General features: G+C 35.9%; 1 protein-coding gene across 16 annotated transcripts in view; it reads right to left on the bottom strand.

Moving 5' to 3' along the window:
• The window catches only part of INPP4B (inositol polyphosphate-4-phosphatase type II B), a 902,865-nt gene that overhangs the window by 399,570 nt on the left and 479,142 nt on the right, over window positions 1–24,153 (bottom strand). For all 16 annotated transcript variants that reach the window (XM_058287497.2, XM_058287349.1, XM_058287627.2 and 13 more), the window contains exons 6-7: window positions 23,695–23,813; window positions 21,530–21,646 (exon numbers count right to left, since the gene is read on the bottom strand). In XM_058287497.2, coding sequence (XP_058143480.1) covers window positions 21,530–21,646; window positions 23,695–23,813 — 236 coding nt within the window. The remainder of the gene's footprint in view (window positions 1–21,529; window positions 21,647–23,694; window positions 23,814–24,153) is intronic.

The following is a 24,153-nucleotide window of genomic DNA, read 5'->3' as shown; positions in this document are numbered from 1 at the left end:
CCAGTACCCTTTTCAGAAAATGAAAATTGTAGTTTTTTAAAAATATTAGTAAATTAAATAAAACTTTTAATATCATGTAGGCCAGATATCTGATTAAACAACTAAAACTCTTTAGTACCTTCCAAAAACTGTTCTCTCTATTATGGTTAAACCCTATTATCCAGGATTGTATGAAAGCTCAGTATCTTTTGTGAATTCACACAGTGAATTCCTTAGGATATGATATAAGGAACAGCTGCCAACTCAGCATTTAGCTCCATCTTCAATGAGCACATCTTAAAAGACAGCTCGACTTAATGCCATGAAACCCAAGTAACCTGGCTCATGGCAATAGGAGAAGAATGTCTTTGCGATGTGGAAACAGATGTCCTTTGACATTTTTCAGAATGTGACATCACCTTCTGCCTTGGTATGCACAACTCTTCTCAGTAATTTTAAAAATAGCTTTGGCATGAATTTAGATGCCGCGGCAAACCTAGTTGTAATTATCAGTCCATTCAAAGGACTCCAAGGAAAGCCCATATTTCTTTAGAATTTCCTTTAGTTTCTACTGTGCACTGTATATAAACATGCGGTGATTAAAAGCAATTTCTAGCTGAAGCAGACCAACTTTTTAAATAACTAGTGTCTGTGCCTTTCTAATCAGACAGAATGTTGGGCAACACATCACATTTCATTTTTGCAAACCAGGAGGTGATGGGAAGCCGTAGCAAGACGCGTGTCCTCAGTGCCCACGCTGGTCTACGGCAGGGACCACCACCATCAGAGCAAGTGTCCGCTGAGCATACCCCTGCCCTAACAGCTGTGCCCAGAACGCGGCTGTGGAAGGCGACGGAGGCAGCTCCGGCCAGCCGGTCGCGAAAGCCTAAGCCACTGGGCAAATGGTAACAACTGCTCAGTACTGGAAACTAAGAATGAGGCAAATATCCTAGAGCTGACGGAAATAACTTTTAAGCAGAAATTAACTCTCAGTTCAGAGTCTGAGTTTCACTCACTCTTCTCCACAGTCAGTTATCAAATCATTTTCTTGGGGTGAGCAGTTAAAAGGATAAATTTTCCTAGATCTGCTTTGAAACCCCAAAAAAGTATCTAAATAAAGGACTATCACGTATAGATTCTGCTTCCAATTGTTACTGCAGATCCTCCAGGCCCTGAAGAAGATCTCCCTAGTTATTTTAGGGGGTTCCCAGAGGCTTCATCAACTATTGCAAACGATTGCCGTTTTCTTTGTCTTCTGGTCTGAGCCACCTCAGACCACAAGATGATCACTGACATTGTGTTCCTCACAGTGCACTGGGCACTGCAGTTCCTTCCCCACACACACCACTGGCAGTTCTGCAGGCACCCTTCAGACCGCTCTGTGGGACTGAATCTTCTGGTACAAACAGTGGCAGCTCTCCCAGAGTGTTCCAACTGTTGAAATGGCCAGGTATTTGGGTGGAAATAGTGGAAACCACACTCATCTGTTTAAGTGATTCTTTAGTTTTATTTTATTAATGCTTTCTTTCAGAAAAACATGTCTGTACTATTATACTATTATATATTCCATGCTCTTTTTGTCTATTCTTTTTCTCCCCCATATTTATCAACTATTTTCCTCCCACATTCTACCCACTGTATGTAGGCACTCATTTTCTCATATTCACAATAGTCAACCTCAATTACATATTTTTGTAAATATAAGACATCTATACACACACATATATAGATGATTTTCATTACCAAATTGTAAAAAATGGAATTATATTTTGTGCCCTTTTCTGCATCTTTGTTTTCTCAATTACGCAATACCTTGTGGATTTCTTCCCACTCTGCTTTTAGAGCTCTAGTTCACTGCATACTTCTTCTTTTTTTTAAGGCTTCATAATATTCCCTGGTGTGGATAAACCAGAATGTATTCCCACATTCTCCTACTGAACAGCAGTCACTCTATTTCCAATTTTTCACTATTATAAGAAATGCTCAAACATCCTTTTCCATGTATATCTATATAGAAAAGTAACTGACGCTTTACTTTTATGAACTTGATAACTAGGAGTAATACTGCTGGATCAAACTATACACTGACTTTCATTTTAACTGATACTGGAAGATGGTTTTCTTAAAAAGCTGCAAAAGTTTACATTCCCTCAGCACTCTATGAGAATATACTTATTCCCACATCCCAGTCAGCAATAGTCTTTTAAATTATTGCCAGTCTTTAAATAAATTTTTATAATCACATTGTTATTTTAATTTTGTATTTCCCAGAAAAGATAGAGCATTTTTTCATGTTTCTTGGTAATTGAGATTTGTTTTTCTGAGAACCACCTCTTCATATCCTTTGCTCAGTTTTTTGGCCCTTATCACCTTTTAAGAACTCTCATGCATTATTACTGTTAACTCACTAATCTCTAAATTGCAAAACATTTTCCAAATCTACCTTTTCCATCTTGCTTTTGTCATACATGACCATGAAGATAAATGTTTAGATTTCCATGTAGTCAAATACCAGCCTTTTATGGACTTCCATTCTTAAGAAAATCTCCCCTGCTCCTAGATTGCATGGGCTCTTAGATATTCTTGCAAGAGTTTTACTGTAATTTAGCTTTTTACACTTAATTAATTAACCTCAAATTTACATATATGGAATGTGATGACACTGTAACATTATTTTCTTCCAGTGGATAGCCAGTTTTACCAGCGTCTTTAACAAAATGATCTTTTCCTTACCGACTGAATTAAAGCCATTTATATCATATAGTGACTTATGAATCATGGTGGATTCTTTATTCTGGTTCACTTTTCTATTTATCCATTCCTATGAATAAACCATATAGATGTGATTGCAGTGGTTTTATGTTATGTTTTAATACCCAATCAGACAAGTCCTTTCTTATAACTCTTTTTAAAATTGTACTTGGCTATTCTTGGGTATTGACTTTTTTTCTATAAACATTAAGATAGCTTTATCTAATTCTCAACATCTACTCCCCAATTTTTTTTGAGATTTTATTTGTAATTACATTAAATTTATAAAGCGGTATTGGGAGAATTTATATCTTATTATAGTTAGACTTTTATGCCAACAGAAATATACTTTCCCATTTATGCAAAACTTAATTTATATTCTCCAATAAGATTTTATACTTTTCTAAGTACTTAAGGTTATCAGAGAGAAGAAATTGATTTTTTAATACAACAAAACAAATTTTTTTTTGTAATAGAGAAGTTGTAGCTTTACAGAACAATCATGCATAAAATACAGGATTCCCTTACACCACCCCATTATCAATGACTTGCAGTAGTGTAGAACATTTTTACAACTGATAAAAGCACATTTTTTTAATTGGATGTCTAACTATACTCCATAGTTAAACTTAGGATTCACTGTTTGTATTGCTGTTATGGATATTTTTTTTTAATATTTGTTCTATACAACCTTAAATATCCCCTTTTAATCATTTTCAAATCTATATTTCAGTAGTGTTATATTCACAATGTTATATACATCTATTACCAAAGTTTTCCATTGTCTCAAATAGAAACTCCGAACATTTTAAGCCTTAACTTCTTATTCTTTACACCTACCCCCTCTTTTCTTGGTAAATGATATTCTATGTTCTGCTTTATCAGTTTGCTTTTTTTTTTTTTAAGGTTTATTTTATTTATTTATCCCGCACCCCGCCACTGTTGCGGTCGCTGTCTGCTCTCTGTGTACATTTGCTGTGTGCTCTCTGAGTCTGCTCATCTTCTCTTTCGGAGGCACCAGGAACCAAACCTGGGACCTCCCATGTGGGAGAGAGGCACTCAATAACTTGAGCTATCTCAACTCCCTGGTTTGTTGTGTCTCTAATTGCCTTTCCTCTTTATGTCTCTTTGTTGCATCACCTTCTTGGATCAGCTATCTGTGCCTGCCCATCACACGACCTCTCCTTCTCCAGGAGACACCAGGAACTGAACCCAGGACCTCCCATGTGGTAGGCAGAAGCCCAATCACTTGATCCACGTCTGCTTTCCTCGTTTGCTTATTCTGATTATTTTATATCAGTGTGATCATATAATATTTGTCCTTTTGAGTCTGGTATATTGCAGTCAACATGATGTCTTCAAGGTTCAAACATGTTGTCACAGAAAGCAGAACTTCTTTCCTTTTTTTGACTGTATCACATTCTATTGTATGTATATACCACATTCTGTTTATAGATTTTTCTGTTGATGGGCAAGTACTTGGTTCCTTCAATCTTTTGGCAATTGTGACTAATACCTCTATTAACACTGGTGTACACCATCTGTTCAAGTCCATGTTCTCAGTTATTTTGTATTTATACCCACAAGTGTGATTGCTGGGATATATGGTAATTCTATACATAAATTTCTGATGACTTGCCAAATATTTTTCTACAGTGGATGCACCATTTTACATTCCCACCAACAATGAATGAGTATTCCTAATTCTCTAACACTTGTTATTTTCTGTTTTTTTATTTTATTAATAGCCATTCTGGTGGGTATAAAATCTCATTGTGGATTTGATTTGCCTTTCCCTAATAGCTAATAATGCTGTTCATGTGTCTTTTGGTCATTTGCATATCTTCCTTGTAGAAATGACTATTCAAGTTTCTTGCCCATTTTTTAATTGGGCTCTTTGTCTTTTTGTTGTTGAGTTGAAAGATTTCTTCACATATTCTGGATATTAAAACATCATTGGATATGTGCTCTCCAAATATTTTCTCCCATTGTGTAGGTTGATAAAGTTCTTTGAAGCACAAAAGTTATTAAATCTGATGAGATATCATTTACTTGTTTATTCTTTTGTTGCTTAAGCTTTGGGCACAAAGTCTCAGAAACCATTGCTTAACACGTGATACTTAAGATGCTCCCCTATATTTCCTTCTAGGAATTTTAAAATCTGGCTCTTAGATTTAGGTTGCTGATCCACTTTAATTTGATTTTTGTATAGGGTGTGAGGTAGAGGTCCAATTTCACTCTTTTGCACATGGACATCCAGTATTCCCGGTATCATTTGTTGAAGAGGTTATTCTTTCCTAATTGAGTTGTCTTCATCCTCTCATTAAAACTCAGTTGGCCACAATGTGAGGGTCTATTTCTGAATTCTCAGTTCAATTCCATTGGTCTACATTTTCTAACCTTATGCCAATACCATGCTGTTGTGCTTACTGTGGCTTTGCAAGAAGTTTTAAGATCCAGAAGTGTGAGTCTTCCAACTTCATTCCTCTTTTTCAGGATAGCTTTACTATTTGTGGCCACTTACCCTTGTATTTAAATTTGATAATTGGCTTTTCCATTTCTGTAAAGGAGGCTCTGTTGGAGTTTTGATTGGGATAGCATTAAATCTATAAATCACTTTGGGGAGAATTGCCATCTTAACAATATTTAGCCTTCTAATCCATGAACACCAAATGTCCTTCCATTTATTTAGGTCTTTGATTTCTTTTAGCAATGTTTTCTACTTTTCTGTGAAAAAGAACTTTATACCCTTCATTAGATTTATTCCTGGGTACTTGATTATTTTAGTTTCTTTATAAATGGAATTGTTTTCTTTTTATAATCTTCCTATTGTTCATTACTATTGAATAGAAACAATAATGATTTCTGCATGTTAATCTTATACCTGTCACTTTCTTGAGTTTGTATATTAGTTCCAAGAGCCTTATTTTGAATTTTTCAGGATTTTCTAAAATTTAGGATCATGCTTTTTCCAAACAGGGAAAGTTTTACTTCTTCCTTTCCAAACTGGATGCCTTTCAGTTCTTGCCTAATTGCTCTGGCTAGAATTTCCAGAATGAGCTGAATAACAGTGGAGACAGCGGACATCCTTATATTGTTCTTGATCTTAGAGGGAAAGTTTTCAGTCTTTCACCATTAAGTGTGATGTAGCTGTGGGTTATTCTTGCTCTATATCATTTTGAAGAAGTGTACTTCTATTCCTAGTATACAAGTGTTCTGTTTTGTTTTGTTTTTACAAGAAGGATTACTGGATTTTTCCAACTGCCTTTTCTGCATCAATTGAGATAACTGTGTATTTTACCTTCATTCTGTTAATGCATTGCATTACATTAATTGACATTCTTATGTTGAGCCACCATTGCATACAAGCCATAAATTAGACTGGATGATAGTGCATAATTCCTATGTTGTACTGCTGGATTTGGTTTGCTATATTTTGTTGAGGATTTTTGTATCTATATTCATAAGAGTTATTGGTGTGTAATTTTCTTTTCTTGTATCTTTACCTGGCTTTGGTATAAGGGTGATGCTAGTCCTGTAGAATGAATTAAAAGTGTTCCCTCCTCTTCAATTTTTTGGAAAACTTTGAGCAAGACTGGTCTTAAGTCTTCCTGTAATGTTTCATAAAATTCCCCTGTGAAGCCATCTGCTCCTTGGATTTTCTTTGATTGTTTGAAAATCAAAACCAATAACAGTAAAAACATCAGTTTCTTTACTAGTTAATGGTTTGTTGAGATCTATTTCTTTTCCAGTCAGTGTATAGAGTGCTTATATTTCTAGGAATTTTATGATTTCTTGTAGGTCATCTAAATTGTTGGCATACAATTGTTCATAGTATCTTCTTTAGTCCTTTAAAATTCCACAGGGTCCTTAGATATATCCCCTTTTTCATTTTTTATTTTAGTTATCTGTATTCTTTGGACTTGTTGGATGTGCATATTCACATCTTTTGCTAAATTTAAAATGTTTTCTCTCATTATTTCTTTGAAAATTCTTTGAATATTCCTTCTGGCCCACTCTTTCTTTCTTTCTTCTTCTGGAACTCCCAAAATGATTGCCATACAGGTCTCTAACCTATTTTCTTTCTGTTCCTCCACCCAAGTTAATTCAGTTATTTTGTCTTCTATTTCACTGATTTTTGCTTCAATTGGCTCAGATATGCTGTTGAAACCCTCCTAGAAATTTTTCATTTCAATTATTGTGGTCTTCAATTTCAGTAGTTCTGTTTGGGTCCTTTTTAAATTTCTCTGTATTGAGATTCTCATATTGTTCATTCATTGCTTTCCTGATATCCTTTAGTTCTTTTTTCTGTATTTTTCTTCATATCCTTGAGCATATTGAAGATCATTTTTTAAAGTCTGTCTAGTATGTCCACAGTCTGGTCTTCTTCATTGATGTTTTCTGGATTTTTATCCCCTTCCTTTGAATAGACCATCAATTCTGTGTCTTTGTTTGCCTTGTAATCTTTTGCTGTACTCTGTATAGTGTAATAGTTTAAAATGTTAACCCTGGCATTTGTGCTCTGAGATGTGTGTGTATTGCGTTTGTAACCTAGCTAATGATATGACAAAGATTTTCTTGAGTGTCAGGAGCCAACAAATCCAAGCAAATCTAAGCCAAAAACAGTTCACTATCTTTGCAAATTGTCTTTCCATTGGCTGGTGCTCTCCTTCAGAGTCAGCCTTCAATCAGGAAGGTCAGCCCGAGGCAAATGCAAAGTGCAGGATCCTCCCTGTCTTTTCTAGGCCTGTGTCTTGTCCTGGGGTTGGGCTTGCTAGTGGCCTGAGTAGTTCCCCTATTTGCAGGAGTTTGAATGTTCCCTCTACCTCCCAGGAAACCCCTTTTCCCTCTTCTGTCTATTCCACCGCAGGACTTCAGGCAGGAAAGCCTTTGCCAGAGGCCTCCAGCCTATGCCCCAGGCCTCTGCCTCAGTGTTTTCTTACGCTAATCCTATTGCCTCAAGCTGCTTTTGCCCGGTGGGCAAATTTTTCAAAGAATGGGGATGGGGGGGAAGGATGCAATAGGAGTTTCCTAAATCAGTCATGTCACACAATCGAATTCTATAGAATATCACTTTATTTGTCATTTTTATATCTGTATTCTTAACTGAAATGTAATTACAGCTATTTTTTAAACTTCCATCAGGTTTTGCTATTAAATTTACCTAGGCTTCAAAAATGAAATGCAGAGGTTTTCTATTTTTACCCCCTTATGGCCAGGGTATTACAATAATCATTTAAGCACTGAAGAAATATTGTTTATATATCACTGATTCAAGGAGATTTTCAGTACAACACCCCTAAGGCCTGCCTGAATCCAGAGCAAGTGCTGTCATCTTGGCTTTGCTGATGGGTCAAGCCTAACTGCCTAAATTTCTGTTCCCTTAAGGTAATGGATCAGGGAGCTTCCTAAAACATTTCAAGCAGATATTTACCTAAATTACATTTATGTGGACATGACTAAATTTCAATCTGCAAATACAACAGGCTCAAACTGAATCATCCTGCAACTCCCCCAAACACACTTCTCCATAGTCTCTCATCCTTAAAAATAATTTAAATATGCTCACTGCTCAAACTCACAAAGTTTTTTCTTTTAAAGAAAAATAAAATAGGTCATTCTTGAATATTGAACATAAGTAGGACTGAGGAAAAAGTTAAGGCAGCATTCCATTAGGAAACCCAAGGTAGAGGCTGTTTCTCTATGTGTATGATTAATAATGATAAAATTGCTCACCTTTAAAAAGAGAAAAGGAAGTGATCTTACCTAACCATTTCTATTTGAATAGACAGAAAAGGGCACATTAATTCCAGATACTGTTTTCTAAAGCTAGATTAAACAACTGTTCTATAACTTACACATTACTAGACAGTCACCAGTGAAAACACGGAAACTATAGTTTTGCTGGTGTCCGTGAAATAAGGATGTGGTTACTTCATGGTCAAGTAGCCACTCTGCTATTGCCAAATTAAGAAACTTGTTTTGTTTCATGAATTAATTCATTTCTTATTTCTCTGTTAAGCAGCCAGACATTCTCCACTCAAACATCATTATTTTCCTGTGGAAAGTAAGGCAGTATCAGCAAATACTCTTTGTGCTAAGGAGAGGGTCCAAAAACAAAAAACAAACAAAAAGACCCCTGAACAGATGGTATAGGTCAAGTGCTGAGTGAGGGCAGATGAACAGAGGACAGGGAATAGAAGGGAAAAGGAGAAGCAATGTAAAGAGGAGTATGGAGTGTAGTTCACATGGCATGTAAAGAAAAGGAGAATTGAAAGATAAAGATGGAAATGCAGCTGTTTAGAAAATAGTATGGATGCTAAAGGGAAAAACTTAAATATGTGGCTCTTCTGGTTAAGATGTAGAAATTTACAAGAGATGTCACCCCCAGTGTAACGCTGAGAAGTCAGACACAGTACAAAACCACAACTTTTGTTAAACTCATCAGAGGACTGAGGATGTAAATAAATCAGAATAAAATCCAGTCTAGAGAGTGACAGGCCCTTCCTTTAGAAACAGGTTTCTACACAGAAACCAGTGAAACTTATAAGGAACTTTTAAGTAGCACGTGTGGGCAGGCTTGATGGATTTGAATTCTGAGGAGTCACAGCCATAGTGTGAGTCTCACCCACCCTCAAACTCCTTCCCCTGGAGTTTCACATCACACAGGAGATTACTTCACTAAAAGCTGAGGGCAGGAGAGCAGGGTTGAAAGTCGTCCCCTACAAAGACATGCAGGGCTTTCTGCAATTCATAGCAAAACAGAGGCTGATTCCTTCACCATCCCTTTAGTGCAGCTGGCTGGATCTTGGTGGAAGGATGAGAGAGTGGTGAGTTAAGAGAATTGCTCCAGGATTCTAAAGTTGGTTTAAAATTCAAAATTAAATTAATATCTTTTACCCTATTACCAAAATATAGAATAAAATCAATCATCATACTAGATACAGAAAAAATATTTGACAAATGGTGAAATATTGAACATTTTTTCCTCTAAGTTTGGGAGTAAGACTAGGATTTCCATTGTCACCATGTCAGTTAGCATTGTCCTGAAAGTTCTGCCTAGCCAGTGCATTAGGTCAAGAAATAAAATGCATAAAGAGTGGAAAGAAAGACACAAATCTTTCATTATCTCCAGGTGTCATGATATTGTATTTACAAGTCCCTATGGAAACTACACACAAAAAAAATTCTAGAGCTAATGTGTGAATTTAGCATGACTGCAGGATGCAAGATCAATATACAAAAATTGATTGCATTTCCATATACTAGCAAACAGCAATTGAAGTGTAATTTGAAAATATCATTTGTTGGTATCAAAAAATAACAAATAGATAAAAATAAATATAAAAGAGAATTATGACCTGTATACTGAATACTAATACCCTGCTGATAAATGCAAAGAAGATATAAATAAATAGAATAATAATCTACCATCTTTCCAGATTGATAAAATCAATATTGTTGACATGTCTATTCTCTCCATATTGTTCCCTAGATTCAACACACTTCTTGAAGCAAATACTGACAGATTTGAAGTGAGAAATTAACAGTTTTACATTAATAGAGGGAAATTTTAATAAGCCACTTTCAATAATGATAGCGCATCTAGACAGAAAATCAGTAAGGAAATAGAAGACTTGAACAATATTCTAAACCAACTGGAACTAACAGACAGATATAGAACCTTTTACCCAACAGCAGCAGAATACACATTCTTTTCAAGTACACAAAAATCATTCCCCAGGATAGCCCAGATTGTAGCTCACAAAACAAGTCTCAGTAAATTTAAAGATAAGGCAAACTTACAATATATCTTTTCTGACCACAACAGAATAAATCTAGAAATCAATAACAGAGGAAGAAATGGAAATTTCTTATATATGTGGAAATTAAACAACATATGCAAAACACAATGGGTTAAAAGAGAAAGTCATAAGAAAAATTAAGAAATATCTTGAAGTAAATGAAAATGAAAATACAACATTCCAAAACCTATGGAATGCAATGAAGGTAGTGCCAAGAGGGAAATTTATAGCTCTAATGCTTACATTAAAAGGGAAGGAAGACCTCCAATCGACTAAATAAACTCAAAATTGGAAGAGTTAGACAAAGACAAGCAAGGTAAACACAAAGTAAGGGGAAGGAAATAAGAAAGATCAGAGCAGAAATCAATCAAATAGAGGTATAAAATCAATAAGGAGAATCATCAAAAACAAATTTAGTTCTTTGAACAGGTCAATAAAATTGACAAACATTATCTAGACAAATATGGGAGAAGAGAGAGGACGCAAATAACTAAAATCAGAAACGAAAATGGGGATATGACTAATGACCCTACAGAATCAAAATGGACAATTTGGTTACTATGAGCAATTGTATACCAATAAATTAGATGACCTAGATGAAATCGATAAATTCTTAGAAACACACACATTATCTACACTGACTAAAGAAGAAATAATAGATCTCAACAAACAATTAACTAGTGAAGAGACTGAATCAATAATCAAAAACTTCCAAACAAAGAAAATCCCAGGAGCAGATGACTTCACAAGGGAATTTTATGAAACATTACAGTAAAATTAACATCAGTCCTGCCCCCAAAGTCTTCCAAAAAATTGAAGAGGAGGGCACACTTCTAATTCATTTTATAGGACTAGCATCACCCTTATACCAAAGCCAGATAAAGATACAAGAAAAGAAAATTATAGACCAGTAACTCTTATGAATATAGATGCAAAAATCTTCAATGAAATACTAACAAACCAAATCCAACAGCACAAAAAAAGGAATTATGTACTGTCATCAAGTTTAACTTATTGCTGGTAAGCAACAGCTCATCATAAGAAAGTCATTGCTATTCAACATTGTATTCAATTCAAAGTTCTTGCCAGAGCAATAAAGCAAGAAAAATAAATAAAAGGCATTCAAATTGGAAAGGAAGAAGCAAAACTTCCCCAATCTGCTGTGATATTATCCTATATAGAGAAAATCCTGAAAAAAAATATAAAAAATGTTATAGAGCTAATAAGTTAATTCAGAAAATTGGTGGGGTACAAGAATCAGTAGCATTTATGTATACTAATAATGAACAATCAAAGAAGAAATCAAGAAAAATTCCATTTACAAAAGCAACTAAAAGAATCAAATATCCAGGAATAAATCTAATAATGATGTAAAGGATTCGCACACAGAAAACTATAAACCATTTGTATTAGCCAAAGGGGTTGTGATGCAAAGTATCAGGAATCTGTTGGCATTTATAAAGGGTATTTACTTGGGATAAAAGCTCACAGTCATAAGGCCCTGAAGAGTCCAATTCAAGATATCATAAGAGATATTTTCTCAACAATTGTTTGTTTCCACATGTTGAAGCAAGATGGCTGCCAATATCTGAGAAGGTTCAGCCTTCCTATTTCCTCTTAAGGCTCAGAGGTCCCAGCCTCTTCCATTCTCAACTGCAGGCTGGCATAGGGCTCACCTCTTTTCCTGGGGCTTGTTTCTTTCCAGGCTCAGGGGCTCTGTTCTCTTCAGCTGCAAACTATCAAGCTCATCTCTCTTTCCAGAGCCTCAGCTGTGTCTATGGAGTAGACTCTCTTCCTTTGTGTTCTTCTTCTTTGTATGTCTACTTCTGTGTGAGGGTGTTTTATCAGCCTACCAAGGGGGCCGGGACTCAACATTGAGTGGCACTCTAATGACATGGTTGAATCCAAAGCCCTAACCTTAACGTAAGTTAATCAGACTCATCTCAGCTGAATGTAATATAATCAAAGGGTTATCACACCTAGAGGAAGAGACTAATTTACAAATAAAATCTATATCTCCTTCTGAAATTCATAAATAATATCAAACTGCCATACCACTGCTAAAAGAAATCAAAGAACATTCCTTGTTCACAGATTTAGAGACTAAATATTGTTAATTGTTAATCCTATCAAAAGTGATTTATAGCTTCAACACAATCCCAATCAAAATTCCACAGCCTCCTTTGTAGAAATGGAAAAGCTAATCATCAAATTTATATAGAAAATAAAGTGGTCCCAAATAACCAAAGTCATCTTGAGAAGGAAGAATGAAGTTGAAGGACTCACATTTCCCGATCTTAAAACTTATTACAAAAACCACAGTAATCAAAACAGCATGCTACAGGCAAAAGGACAACACATAGATCAATGGAATTGAATTAAGAGCTCAGAAATCAATCCTCATGGTTAAGGCCAAGTGATTTTTGACAAGAAAAAGACTACTCATTTGGAAAAGAATAATCTCATCAACAAATTGTGCTGGGAATTTCCCCAACCTCACACTTTATATAAAAATCAACTAGAAATGGATCAAGGACCTAAGCATAAGAGACAGAGCTGTCAAACTCATAGGGAAAAACATAGGGAAGCATCTTCAGGACCACTGTTGGGCAATTGTTTCTTAAATTTTACACAAAGCAACAAAAGCACACACACACACACACAAAACAGAGAAAAAGTGAAATGGGATCTCACCAAAATTCAAAACCTTTGTGCCTCAAAGGACTTTATCAAAAAAGTAAAATAACAACCTACTAAAAGAGAGAAACTATCTGGAAACCACACATTTGGTAAGGGTTTAGTATCCACAATATAGAATCCATATATTCTTCCAATTAACAGCAAAAAGACAAAAAGTCTTGAATAGACAACTCTCTAAAGAAAGAATACAATTGACCAAAAAACACATGAAAAGATGCTCAACATTATTAGCCATCAGAAAAATACAAATTGAAACCACAATGAGATGCCATTTCATAGTCATTAGAATGGCTGCTATTTTTAAAACCTGGAAAATTACAAATTTTGGAGAAAATGCAGAATAATAGGAACACTCCTTCCTTGCAAAGTAAAATGGAGCAGCTGCTGTACAAGAAAGTTTGGCAGTTCCTCAGAAAGTTAAGTATAAAATTACTGTATGACCTAGCATCCAACTTGTAGGTATATACCCAAAAGAATTGATAGCAGGAACTCATACAGATGTCTGCACATTGATGTTCATAGCAGCATTATTCACACTTCCAAAAGACTGAAGCAGCCTGAGTGCCCATCAATCAATGAATGGATGAACAAAATATGGCATACACATAAAATAGAATATTATTGAGCCATAAAAAGGAATGAAGTTATGATACATGTGACAACATGGATAAACCTTGAAGACATGTTCAGTGAAAGAAACCAGATACAAAAGGATAACAAGGAATGGAAACATTTTGGTCATGGATAGTGGTGGTGGTAGAATAACTCTGTGAACTTGATTTACTGCACTGAAATACAGACCTGAATATGGTTAAGTGGACAAATACTAGGTTGTATATATAGTAAAGAATAAATATTTTAAAATAAAACTGGAACTGTCCTACACAATGAACCCTAAGTTAAATCATGAACTATATTTACTAGTACAATTATAAAAATGTGCTTTCAGCAATTGTAACAAATGTATCACACCAAACAGAAGGTGTTAATACAAGTGTGATATATGAGAATTCTGTATTTTATGCATGATTGTTCTGCAAATGCACAACTTTATAATTAAAAAGTTTAAAGAAAAAAAAAGTAAACAATGAAAATATTTAATGGGCAAAAGACATGAACATTCATTTCATAAAAGAAGATATGTCAATGGTCAATATACATATGAAAAGATGCTCAACATAATTAGTCATCAATTAAATCTAAATTAAACCCACTCTAAAATGCTACTTAATATCCATTAAATAATTGAAAAAGACAGGCAATACTAAATGTTGGTATAGTAACGGGGACTCTCACACATTAGTAGGGGAGTATAAGATTGCACATTACTTTAGAGAAAAGTTTGGCAGTTTCTTAGAATGTTAAACATGCATCCACCCTACTATTTAACAATTATACTCCTCAGCATTTACCCAAAATAATAAAAACAGAAGTCCACAAAAGGATTTTCACACAAATCATCTTATAGCCCTTATTCATCATTTTCAAAAGATGGAAGCAAACTAAATGTCCATCAATTAGAAAATGAATAAACAAAATGTGGCAGTACTCCAACAACATACTATTTGACAATAAAAAGGCATGGGCTATTTATTTACACAGTAACATGAATGAATTTCAGAAACATTATGTTGAGCTAGAGAAGACAGATACAAGAGTACATGCTATATTATTTCATTCATAGAAATTTCAACAAAAAGCCAAACAAAATCTATTGTGATAAAATAAAGAAGCGTGTGACTCAGGGTATATGGGTAACAATTCATGAGAAAGTGGCACAAAAGGCTTTCTGGCATGATGAAAATGTCCTTTATTTTGGTTTGGGTAGAGGTTACATGGACATAACGCAATTATCAAACTCGTCGAACTGAACATTTAAAAATGGTCCATTTCACCTTTATTAACCAAGACTATGTAGCGCTGGCCCTAACCTCTGGAAGAGCCTATTCCTGACCGAATTGTGGATACAGCTGGAGGGTCAGGACCTGTTATCTTCCTTCCCCTTGGCATTAATAAATTTAAGTTAACCCTTAAAAAAAAAAAAGAATAGGTCTATTTTATTGTATGTAGTTTATACCTCAATAAAATAAATGTGCTCTCAGTAAATATATACCACTTAGCAACAGGTAAAAAGGTAAAAGGGGTTACTTAGATATTGTGACAGTTTGAAGCTTTTGTAAATCCCAGAAAAGGTCATGTCGTTAGAACTAATCCAATCCTATGGGTGTGCAACCCTTTGATTGCATTAGATTTAGATCACTTTTGATTTGCTCACTTTAGGGCCTTTGATTGGACTATGTCCCAGGTTGGGTCTCCATCCTCTTGCTGGAGTGATCATATAAGTAGAGATCTAAAAGCAGGAACACACAGAGAAAGACAGCTGCCATTCTACCCTGCCACGTGAAAGAGGATCACCTACAGCTGCAGAAAGACAGAGAAATTCTAAGAGGCTGAGAAAGAAGCTGGATGCTGGAATCAGTGGAAGAGCTGAAATAATGAGGCCCCCACAGAGCAGCTCAAACTAAAAGAGAAGGTGAGCCTGGAGGAGAAGGCAGAGAGACTGGCAGACTTGCCATTTTGCCTTGCCATGTAGCAGGAGTCCAGGATCTAGCAGCCAACCTTTGGTAAGACAGCATCTCTGATTATGGCCAGATTTGGACATTTTCACAACCTTGGAACTGTACAACTTTACACCCAAATAAATTCCCATTATAAAAGCCAGCCTACTTCTGATATTTTGCCTTAGCAGTCCTTGAAAGCTAGCAACATATTAGAAAGCTGAGCTACTTCTCTATGTAACCTCTAACTCCCCCTGCAATCTATGTTATAGCATAGCCAGGAGCATTCCATAAGGAGCAATTATTTTTAAATATTAGTTGAAGTAAATACTTTATTGTAGGGGTAGAAGTGCAAGGAATCCTATTAACAATCTACCTACTGTAGATACCATTGACTGGAAAAACTAAAGGATCTAGGACTTGGTCTACTTAAATTCTCTGTATCCCAATTTCTTTATCTTTAAAATGGATACAGCAATACTTCTCTCAGAAGATTTATTATGGAGACTGAAGAGGAAACCATGTATACCATATTAAACTTAATTTCTTTTTCTTTATCCATTGTACCCTACCTTCCAGATAGAGAGGAAAGCAGAGAATTTGCATCTCAATAGGTATATGTAGGCTTAAAATCTAAGCCAATGGGGGAAAAAAATCAAGACAAGTCAGTCAAAGTGTTCTAAATGAAAATATACTTTATTTTCCATTAAAAATATATTTTTAAAATGAACTGAGCAATTCTCTCTAGGGAACTGTACCAGAACTAACTTGCCTTGGGCATGTAACACAAATAGTGAAATAAATTTACACCGAACCTTGATGAGGTCACTTTTCTGAAAAATACAAATGGGAGTTTGCTAGTAACTGGTAATAAAAAAAAATGCTGTATCTTAGGATGTATATTCTTACCTGAGAAATGCTAAATATCTACTGAACACAGGACTCTCTCTTATAAGTAGAACATCTAATAAGTTGAGGATACAATGACCATTTATTTGCCCCAAGGTTAAAATGAATGGGGTCAATGTGTACTCCTGCAGCCAGAGCAGAAATTCAAATTTTTATCATGCACTAAAACAATTTTGTGACTTAATCATATATTTGCAGATCTGATGGCAATCTTCAGCTAAGTGATAAAGACCTTTGTTCATTATTTTTTAAGGCACCTGTTGCAAAGGAGGAAGAGGAAAGAGAAAGTTTGATAATGATTGTCTTAGGTTCCTAGGTCTGCCATAGCAAAGTACCACAGGCTTTAAACAAGAGGAATGTGTTGTCTCACAGTTCCTGAGGCCAGAAGTCCAAAATCAAGGTGTTGGCTGGGACATGCTTCCTCTGAAGTCTATGGGGTTTGGGAGGTGGCTAGCAATCCAAGTTCTTTGGTTTGTAGCATAACACAATCTCTGCCTGTCTCTCTCTCTCTCTGTCTCTCTCTCTGTCTCTGTGTCCTACTGACTACATTCAAATTTCCTGTCCTTACAAGGACACCAGTCATAAAGGATTAGGGCCCACCCTAATCCAGTTTGGCCTCATCTTAACTAATAACATCTTCAAAAATCCTAATTCCAAATACAGTCACATTCATGGGACCAGAGGTTAGGACTTGAACATATAATTTGTGGAATTCAATCCATACAATGATAATCTTTGCTTTCTATATTTCTTCTTGCTCTAAAGTTTCTGCTGTATAATATGAAAGGCCCAGGTTCTCAGATTAACTACTTAGGGCAGGACAATGTAAAGGATGTGCAGAAAACACTTTTGTCTATGTTGTATCAGTTGCCAGTGGTTTTTAAATGGGGCCTACAACCAGGATATATCCAGAAGACATCAACCTCACTGTGAAAATGTGGGTTTTTATATCCTAGCCACTGGTTTCAATTTCAGGCTTAATGGCCCCACTAAACAGCTGCCTGTTAAAACTGTTCATTCTGAAAAAAAAAAAAAGATAATGTCTTCATGGTGAGGAATATAATAAAAAGGTCACTCTAACCCTAATAGTGATCCTATCACACCCTCATAGCCCACCTTCCCACATGCCAAGCATTATCTATCCATCTGCCAGAGATGGAAACTTACTGAAAACAATGGTAGGGATGAAGGAGGCAGTAGGAGGAAACTATAGTCATTCTGAGTCAACAGTTAGATTCTTCCATTTGTTACAATGATTAATTGCATTTCTGTTGGAGCAACTAAGTAAAGATAATTTATCTTAGGTCAGTTGTTTAGAGGAATACAAAAGTAACCACTAGTTAGTGAGATAACAGCTGGCTCATGGGCACAGATAAAAGGTTATCACTGTTCTTTAAAATCATCTAACACTGATATGTATGCAAATGAGAATGAATCCACAAAGTGACAAACTTATGTGATTGGCTAAATCCAAGTAATGAGCATTTAATAGGACAAAACAAGCAACTTAATCATTTGGCACAACTAAATTAATATTCAGTCAGCATAGAAAATCTGATTGTCCTGTGTCAGCCTAATATGATCAATGGTTTGCAAGGATGAAATATTTAAGCTACTTTTAAATGCATGCTCATAATTCATTAATTTTTTGAAACATATAAATATTCATAATAGCACTTCTTATGCCTAAAGGTAGTATGATCTTAAAATATATAGGTTGTCAAGTACTCATAATTACAAATTGTACTTTAAACCACTTGCCTCCATATCTCTGTCCCAAAGAAAAACTCAAGAAATGAGAGAAAAGGTGCCAGAATAAAAGTTCACAGGGAGTATTAGCCCATTAACAAACTGTGTTTCTGTTTATACTTCCATCACCAGAGCTAATTGTTAGTTATTTTAAGGAAAAGGTTATGCCTTAATTAACAGCACTTGGTGAATGAAAGCTGGTTGCATTTCTTAAATATGTTCAAACTTCACAAGTCTTATTTCACAGCAGGGAACCAGCTTATCCAAAACTTTTATGTGGTAACACTTCTGATCAAGAAAGAAAGCCTTTATAGATCCTAAATAATTAGTTTCTGGAATAGAAGCAATCAAAAAGCATAATTAAGGAATAAGCTAATGGTTTTATCCTTAGAATATTAACATATATGCACATTTTGAATGAGGGAGATTGAAGGGGATAGAAACACCTGTGGTATTTAATATTTCTATGTTTGATATTTCCAAGTATGAAACCACCACTTACCAGACTACTTTTCAGAGTGACCCCTCCCTTATTGGTTTGCAGAAATTTCTATAAATTTCTAGAAGTTTCTATTTCCCTTTTGTCCAAAGGTCACCTATGTCCACCTCTTTATCTTTATTCATGGTAGCCTTTCTGCACCCCAAGATAAATTACTGCTTCCTTTCCCTTTAGTTTGCCGGCTGAAGCCAGCTCAGGCAGGTTCTAGCCAAGCATGCTAAGCCACCATTTTAAAACCAAGCATGATTTGCAACACACCATGTTCCACTTAACCGCATACCCTAACCCACATCCTTCTCATTAGCCCCTCCCTCTAATTCACCTTTCCCAAAAACTGGATTGGCCCAGTCATCTCACCACATCTTTAGCCACTCCCATAAATCTGTCTTCCCCAGGTGGTATAAAACTCCAGGTCCCATTTTGTGCTGGGAATCTGATCTGAGTCTTGCCTCTGGTCTCCTTGCTGGTCAGTTACACAATAAACCCTTTCTCATCTCAAAATGCTGGTGTATTGACTTCTGTTCACATTGGGCAAATGAGCTGACTAGGGCAATAGCAAGTACCTAACAAATCCAAGAGTTTGGGCCAACACTTTCATTTCTGTAACATAGTCTTCCTACTATTCTGGCCTCTTTCCTATTCTCTGACCTACCTATACCTTGGGATTGGTATGAGTATTAAATTTAATCACATGTTTTGAAAAAAACCCCATGGCTTCTGCTTTGCTTTCTGTGTCATGCAGATCATTTTTCTGCTTATTACTTTTCTTCATAGTAGTAAGATAAGAGAGGGTGATACTACTCTCTCTTCTCTAGCAGAAGGCAGAGAAAAGCAGTGGATGGATGAGAGGTCATGGGGCTTTGTTCACAGTATATCAAATTTGGTCTGGATGTCATCAGTCACAGTCCAGTCCTTTCTATACAGCCAAATCCTTTCCACATGATATCTCAAAAATCTAGGAAAAATGGAAAAGACAAAAGTTGCCAATATTTTTAGTCATTGGTTTAGCACAATTTTTTTCTTACTCAAAATGTCTTCATCTTCCCCCAAAGAAGTCAGAAATAACAAATGTAGTGCAACTTGAGGAAAAAAAGCAAAGATAACAAATACAGACATATATATTAGCCAACATTTCTTTCTTGTTTTGCATTATTTATGAAACACCATAAGGCAGCAACCAAAACAGTAACAACACACCAAGTTACACTTTGTAGCTGTGAGCCTTCTCAGTATTTCATAAATATATTTATATATTTAATCCTTACAACAACTCTGCAAGGCAAATACCATACATGAGGAAATGGAGGCACAGAGATTAAAGAACTTGTCAAGTCACAGAATTAGTAGGTGGAATAGAACCAGACAGTCTAGCTCTAGAGCCTGCCTTCTTAATAATTTTACCATATTGCTATAGCTTTTTCTATTCTCTGCATGTGCTGGTATTTCAATGAATATTTGTTCTGCAATTTTAAGGAAATGAAATTTCCTGAGGCTAAGATGAGTAGAAATGCCTACAACAAAGAATTTTTCTCTATTAAATACCAACTCTCCACCATTAATCTGAATATAAGCTCCCTGTCTGAGTTATATTTTTGTGAGATAGAATGAAAAGCAGAGAGAGTCATGAGCAATACATTTACCTCTCTTTACCAAAGAGAGGGCAAAGGATAAAGCTACAGTTCCCTCAGATGAGGCACTACACAATTCTCTGGGTCTAGCAGGATCTCTTAGCTTTAATCCTAACTCCTCTGGAATCAATAGGCCCACCAGCCACAGAAATAGCCCTTGCCTCAGGCTGCACTATTAGCCATCTAGAGGCCCATAGCAACCCAGGCTTTGAAAAGAGACCAAAAAAACATGTTAATGAGAACAATTTAAAGGAAAGGGCTTCCTCCTTCTTCTCAATTCCTCCCCAATTACATTCTCTTCTCTCTCAGAATTTTAAGAGTGACCTCTAGAGAGAGTGCCTGGGCACTCAACTGCCTAACTCAGAAGTACAATTCAAGTAGAGGAAAATTCAGAACAGGTGGGAAGACCAAAGAAGCCAGGACCAGGGCCACTGAAACTTTAACAAGGCCTCATTTAAAGAAGCCAATTGAAGCTTCGGCCTAGTGTTTCTCGGCCTCTGTTTGTTTAGTACCAATAACAAGGTCAGGAAGAATAGAAGGCAATAGACAAAAGATTAAATTGTGAGAGCAGAGTACTTTGTCCATCTGATCCCGTTTTACAATAATTACAATAGCTAGAAAGTTTGGAAACATTATTTAATCTATTCCATTTGCTCTCTGCCTACAACATTACCCTTTCACCTTAAAACAAAATGAAATGTAAACCAAGAGATCAAGCCAGCCTTCCTGAAAAAAGAAAAATCTGTTCTTAAAGGTTTGCTCCTGACCAATTGCCAATTTGACACTGAGCCAAATGAATTTTTTTTAAATTAGAAAACTATAAACATAAACTAATATCAACACAGCACAAATACCCTCTTTGAAAAATGCCAGTTGCAACGAAAATCCAATAGTTTGGAAAAGCATAAACTACTCCTTTTCCCAAGGAAAGAAATAAGTGAAAGTACTTACAGTGTCATGAGACTTATCCTTGACATCATAGACTGTTAGTTTTATTTTGGTCTCTTCATAGATGGGATACTCCGAAGGGAATGTGACACCAGTCAAAAACAGTGGGTCTCTTGTTCCCTGTAATAGCACAACCAGACAGCTTTGATTCAATAAGGCAGCAACTGCAGTCAGCAGCATGCAGGCACACTTGAGAATGCAGCATGTGTGTGTAAGTCAGTTTGTTTCTCTAGGAAATCATTCTCTTAGACGAGAGAGCCAAATGATGCTCACGGGCAACGGCATGGTCCAGGCCCCAAAGCACTGATTTCGCTGTTGATAGTAAATGGCCCTGCATCATTGTCAGAGTTGCTAATAGCGCGTCTTGAAAAACAGTTTATTTTCATTATAGGGCAGAACACTTTTTAGGGTCGGTTGTCAGTCTATTTAGAATACATTTAATGGATATGACCTGGAATTTATGTGAATAAACTAAGATATTGACTGATCAAATTAAAATGAAGCTATTTTCTCATAAAGACCCATTTGGTAATCTTATACTGTCTCTTTCTTTTTTTTCTTTCTGTAATAACTCAATTGAAAGCCATGCTCTGATAGTGTCCATTTATTTGTAGATGTTCAGCTGTGATTTCTTCCCAGATCAACTTGAAAACTAATGAAAGAAACTCTAAATATGATGGATTTGGGGCTATCAAATTACTAGCTCGGAATGCACTGCACAGGATATTTCAGGCCCTCAGGATTTATTTTTAAAGAGCTGACATCCAGCATTAAATTTTATTTATATATAAATATGTATATTACTGAATATCAGGGATGTTTGCTAAAGTTCTATAAACCAATTGCCTATGGAAGTTTCTGAAATATCACGTTATTTATTCTTTCTTTCTTTCATTCAACAAATACTGCATTTTACTCAACAATGTGTTAGATGATTGGGAACAGACAGTGAATAAAACAGTCAAAAATAGTGATAAATATACAAATGTAAAATGTTATGTGTCAAAAGAACCTATTTCTTCTTAATCTGTGTAAGATTTTAAAACCCTTGGTATAATAGTTGAAATGTTTCTCTCTATAAAAAGAATGAACAGTTTTACAATTTGAGATGCTTCCTTTGTATGAATAAGACTAATTTTTGTTTAATCAACTATAGAATTAACTATGAATTATACCAGCCCTAGAACCTAAAGTTTCCCAATAGCAGATTCAGGGCAACAGGCAGTATCTGGATTATTCCCATTTTAGAAATGAGTCGCGTTCAGTCTGAATCATTTATTCCACCAATTGCATCAAGGCAGGCGGGTGGCACAGAGCAAGCCCTGTCTGGGGCAGGCTACTTAGGTTCTTCCAGAGCACCTCCTCATTCAAAGCAGACCAGAGGTGGCTCATAGGTCTTAAGAAAAACAAGCAGTCTTATGGGATTTACAGCACATTTTCTTCAGCCCCAGAAGTACATATAAGTACCTCTCATTCATTAATATTATGATATATATGATCAGAGCAGAATAATCAAAAAGGAAACAGTCTTTTGAAAGAGATCCAACAATAACAAGTTTCCTCCTGACACATTTGGATGTTATATTAGTAACAATAAATATAAATAGGAAATCTCTCATCTGATGAGTAACATTTACTTTTTGCCTAGAAACATTACAGTTTCTCAAATTAATCATCGATCTTACTTTGAAAAACATTTAATTTAAAAAGACACACACAAACACCAGAGAATAGACAGACTGAAGAACATAGGAAAAAATGAAAAGGGCAAAAACAAGATATTCAAAACTTCTAAACTTCTCTAGGTACTCACGACTTTCTTTTTTTCTAAAAAACAAACATTCCTTCCATTTAATCTAAAAATCTGTGGGTTTTTTCCTCTATTCAGGCACTCAAAGTGGAAAATTTTCTTAATATTAATACTTACCAAAGAAAAATGTGAAAAAGGCAGATTCCTCCCCATTTGTTTATTCTGCATTTGCCAATGTGGCTTAATAACTTCAAGAATACTTTCCTTTACATCAGAAGATAGTAAGACAGTATTACTACAGACCATGAACTAAGTTATTTCAGCTATTTGTTCAAGTCCAGAGAGAGAGACACACACACGCAGGAGAAGGAGGGAGAGCGAGAAGATCGGCAGCGCAGACACAGCGTTACGTGCTCACCTCCACAATTTCTGTGCTGGAGTATCTCTTCAGACTCTGCTCGGCTGGGTGTATTACTGAGATCTGCACCAGGGTGTTCAGCTTTCGATCACAGACAGGAGCCACAAGGTCCTTGCATGCTGGCAGTGGCAGAGGAAAGATAAAAAGAAACTAGCACTGTATCTCAGGGAAAAAAACTTCTGTGCCAGTTTGGAAATAAACTTAACCACGGCGCTGGGGGAAATCTCCTGGGACTGGAGCTGATCTTACAGAGGAAGTCCCTTGGAAGTACCTTACAGAACTAGGAAGTCACGTGCTGCAGAGCTGAATTGAGAGTTCATTTCCACTGACCACATTTGCACATACAAGTCTTGACTGCCCCGGGATTGCTGTTTTAGTATGTGACTACAAGCACACCACTCAGGAACTTCAGAGACTGGGGCTCATTTCTCAGATTCCACTTTGGCTCTCAGCTAATTA

Source organism: Dasypus novemcinctus, chromosome 1 (genome assembly GCF_030445035.2).
Source record: "Dasypus novemcinctus isolate mDasNov1 chromosome 1, mDasNov1.1.hap2, whole genome shotgun sequence".
Classification (NCBI taxonomy): Eukaryota; Metazoa; Chordata; class Mammalia; order Cingulata; family Dasypodidae; genus Dasypus; species Dasypus novemcinctus.
Note: the sequence above shows the minus strand (reverse complement) of the source record. Positions and strands in the feature narration are given on the sequence as shown.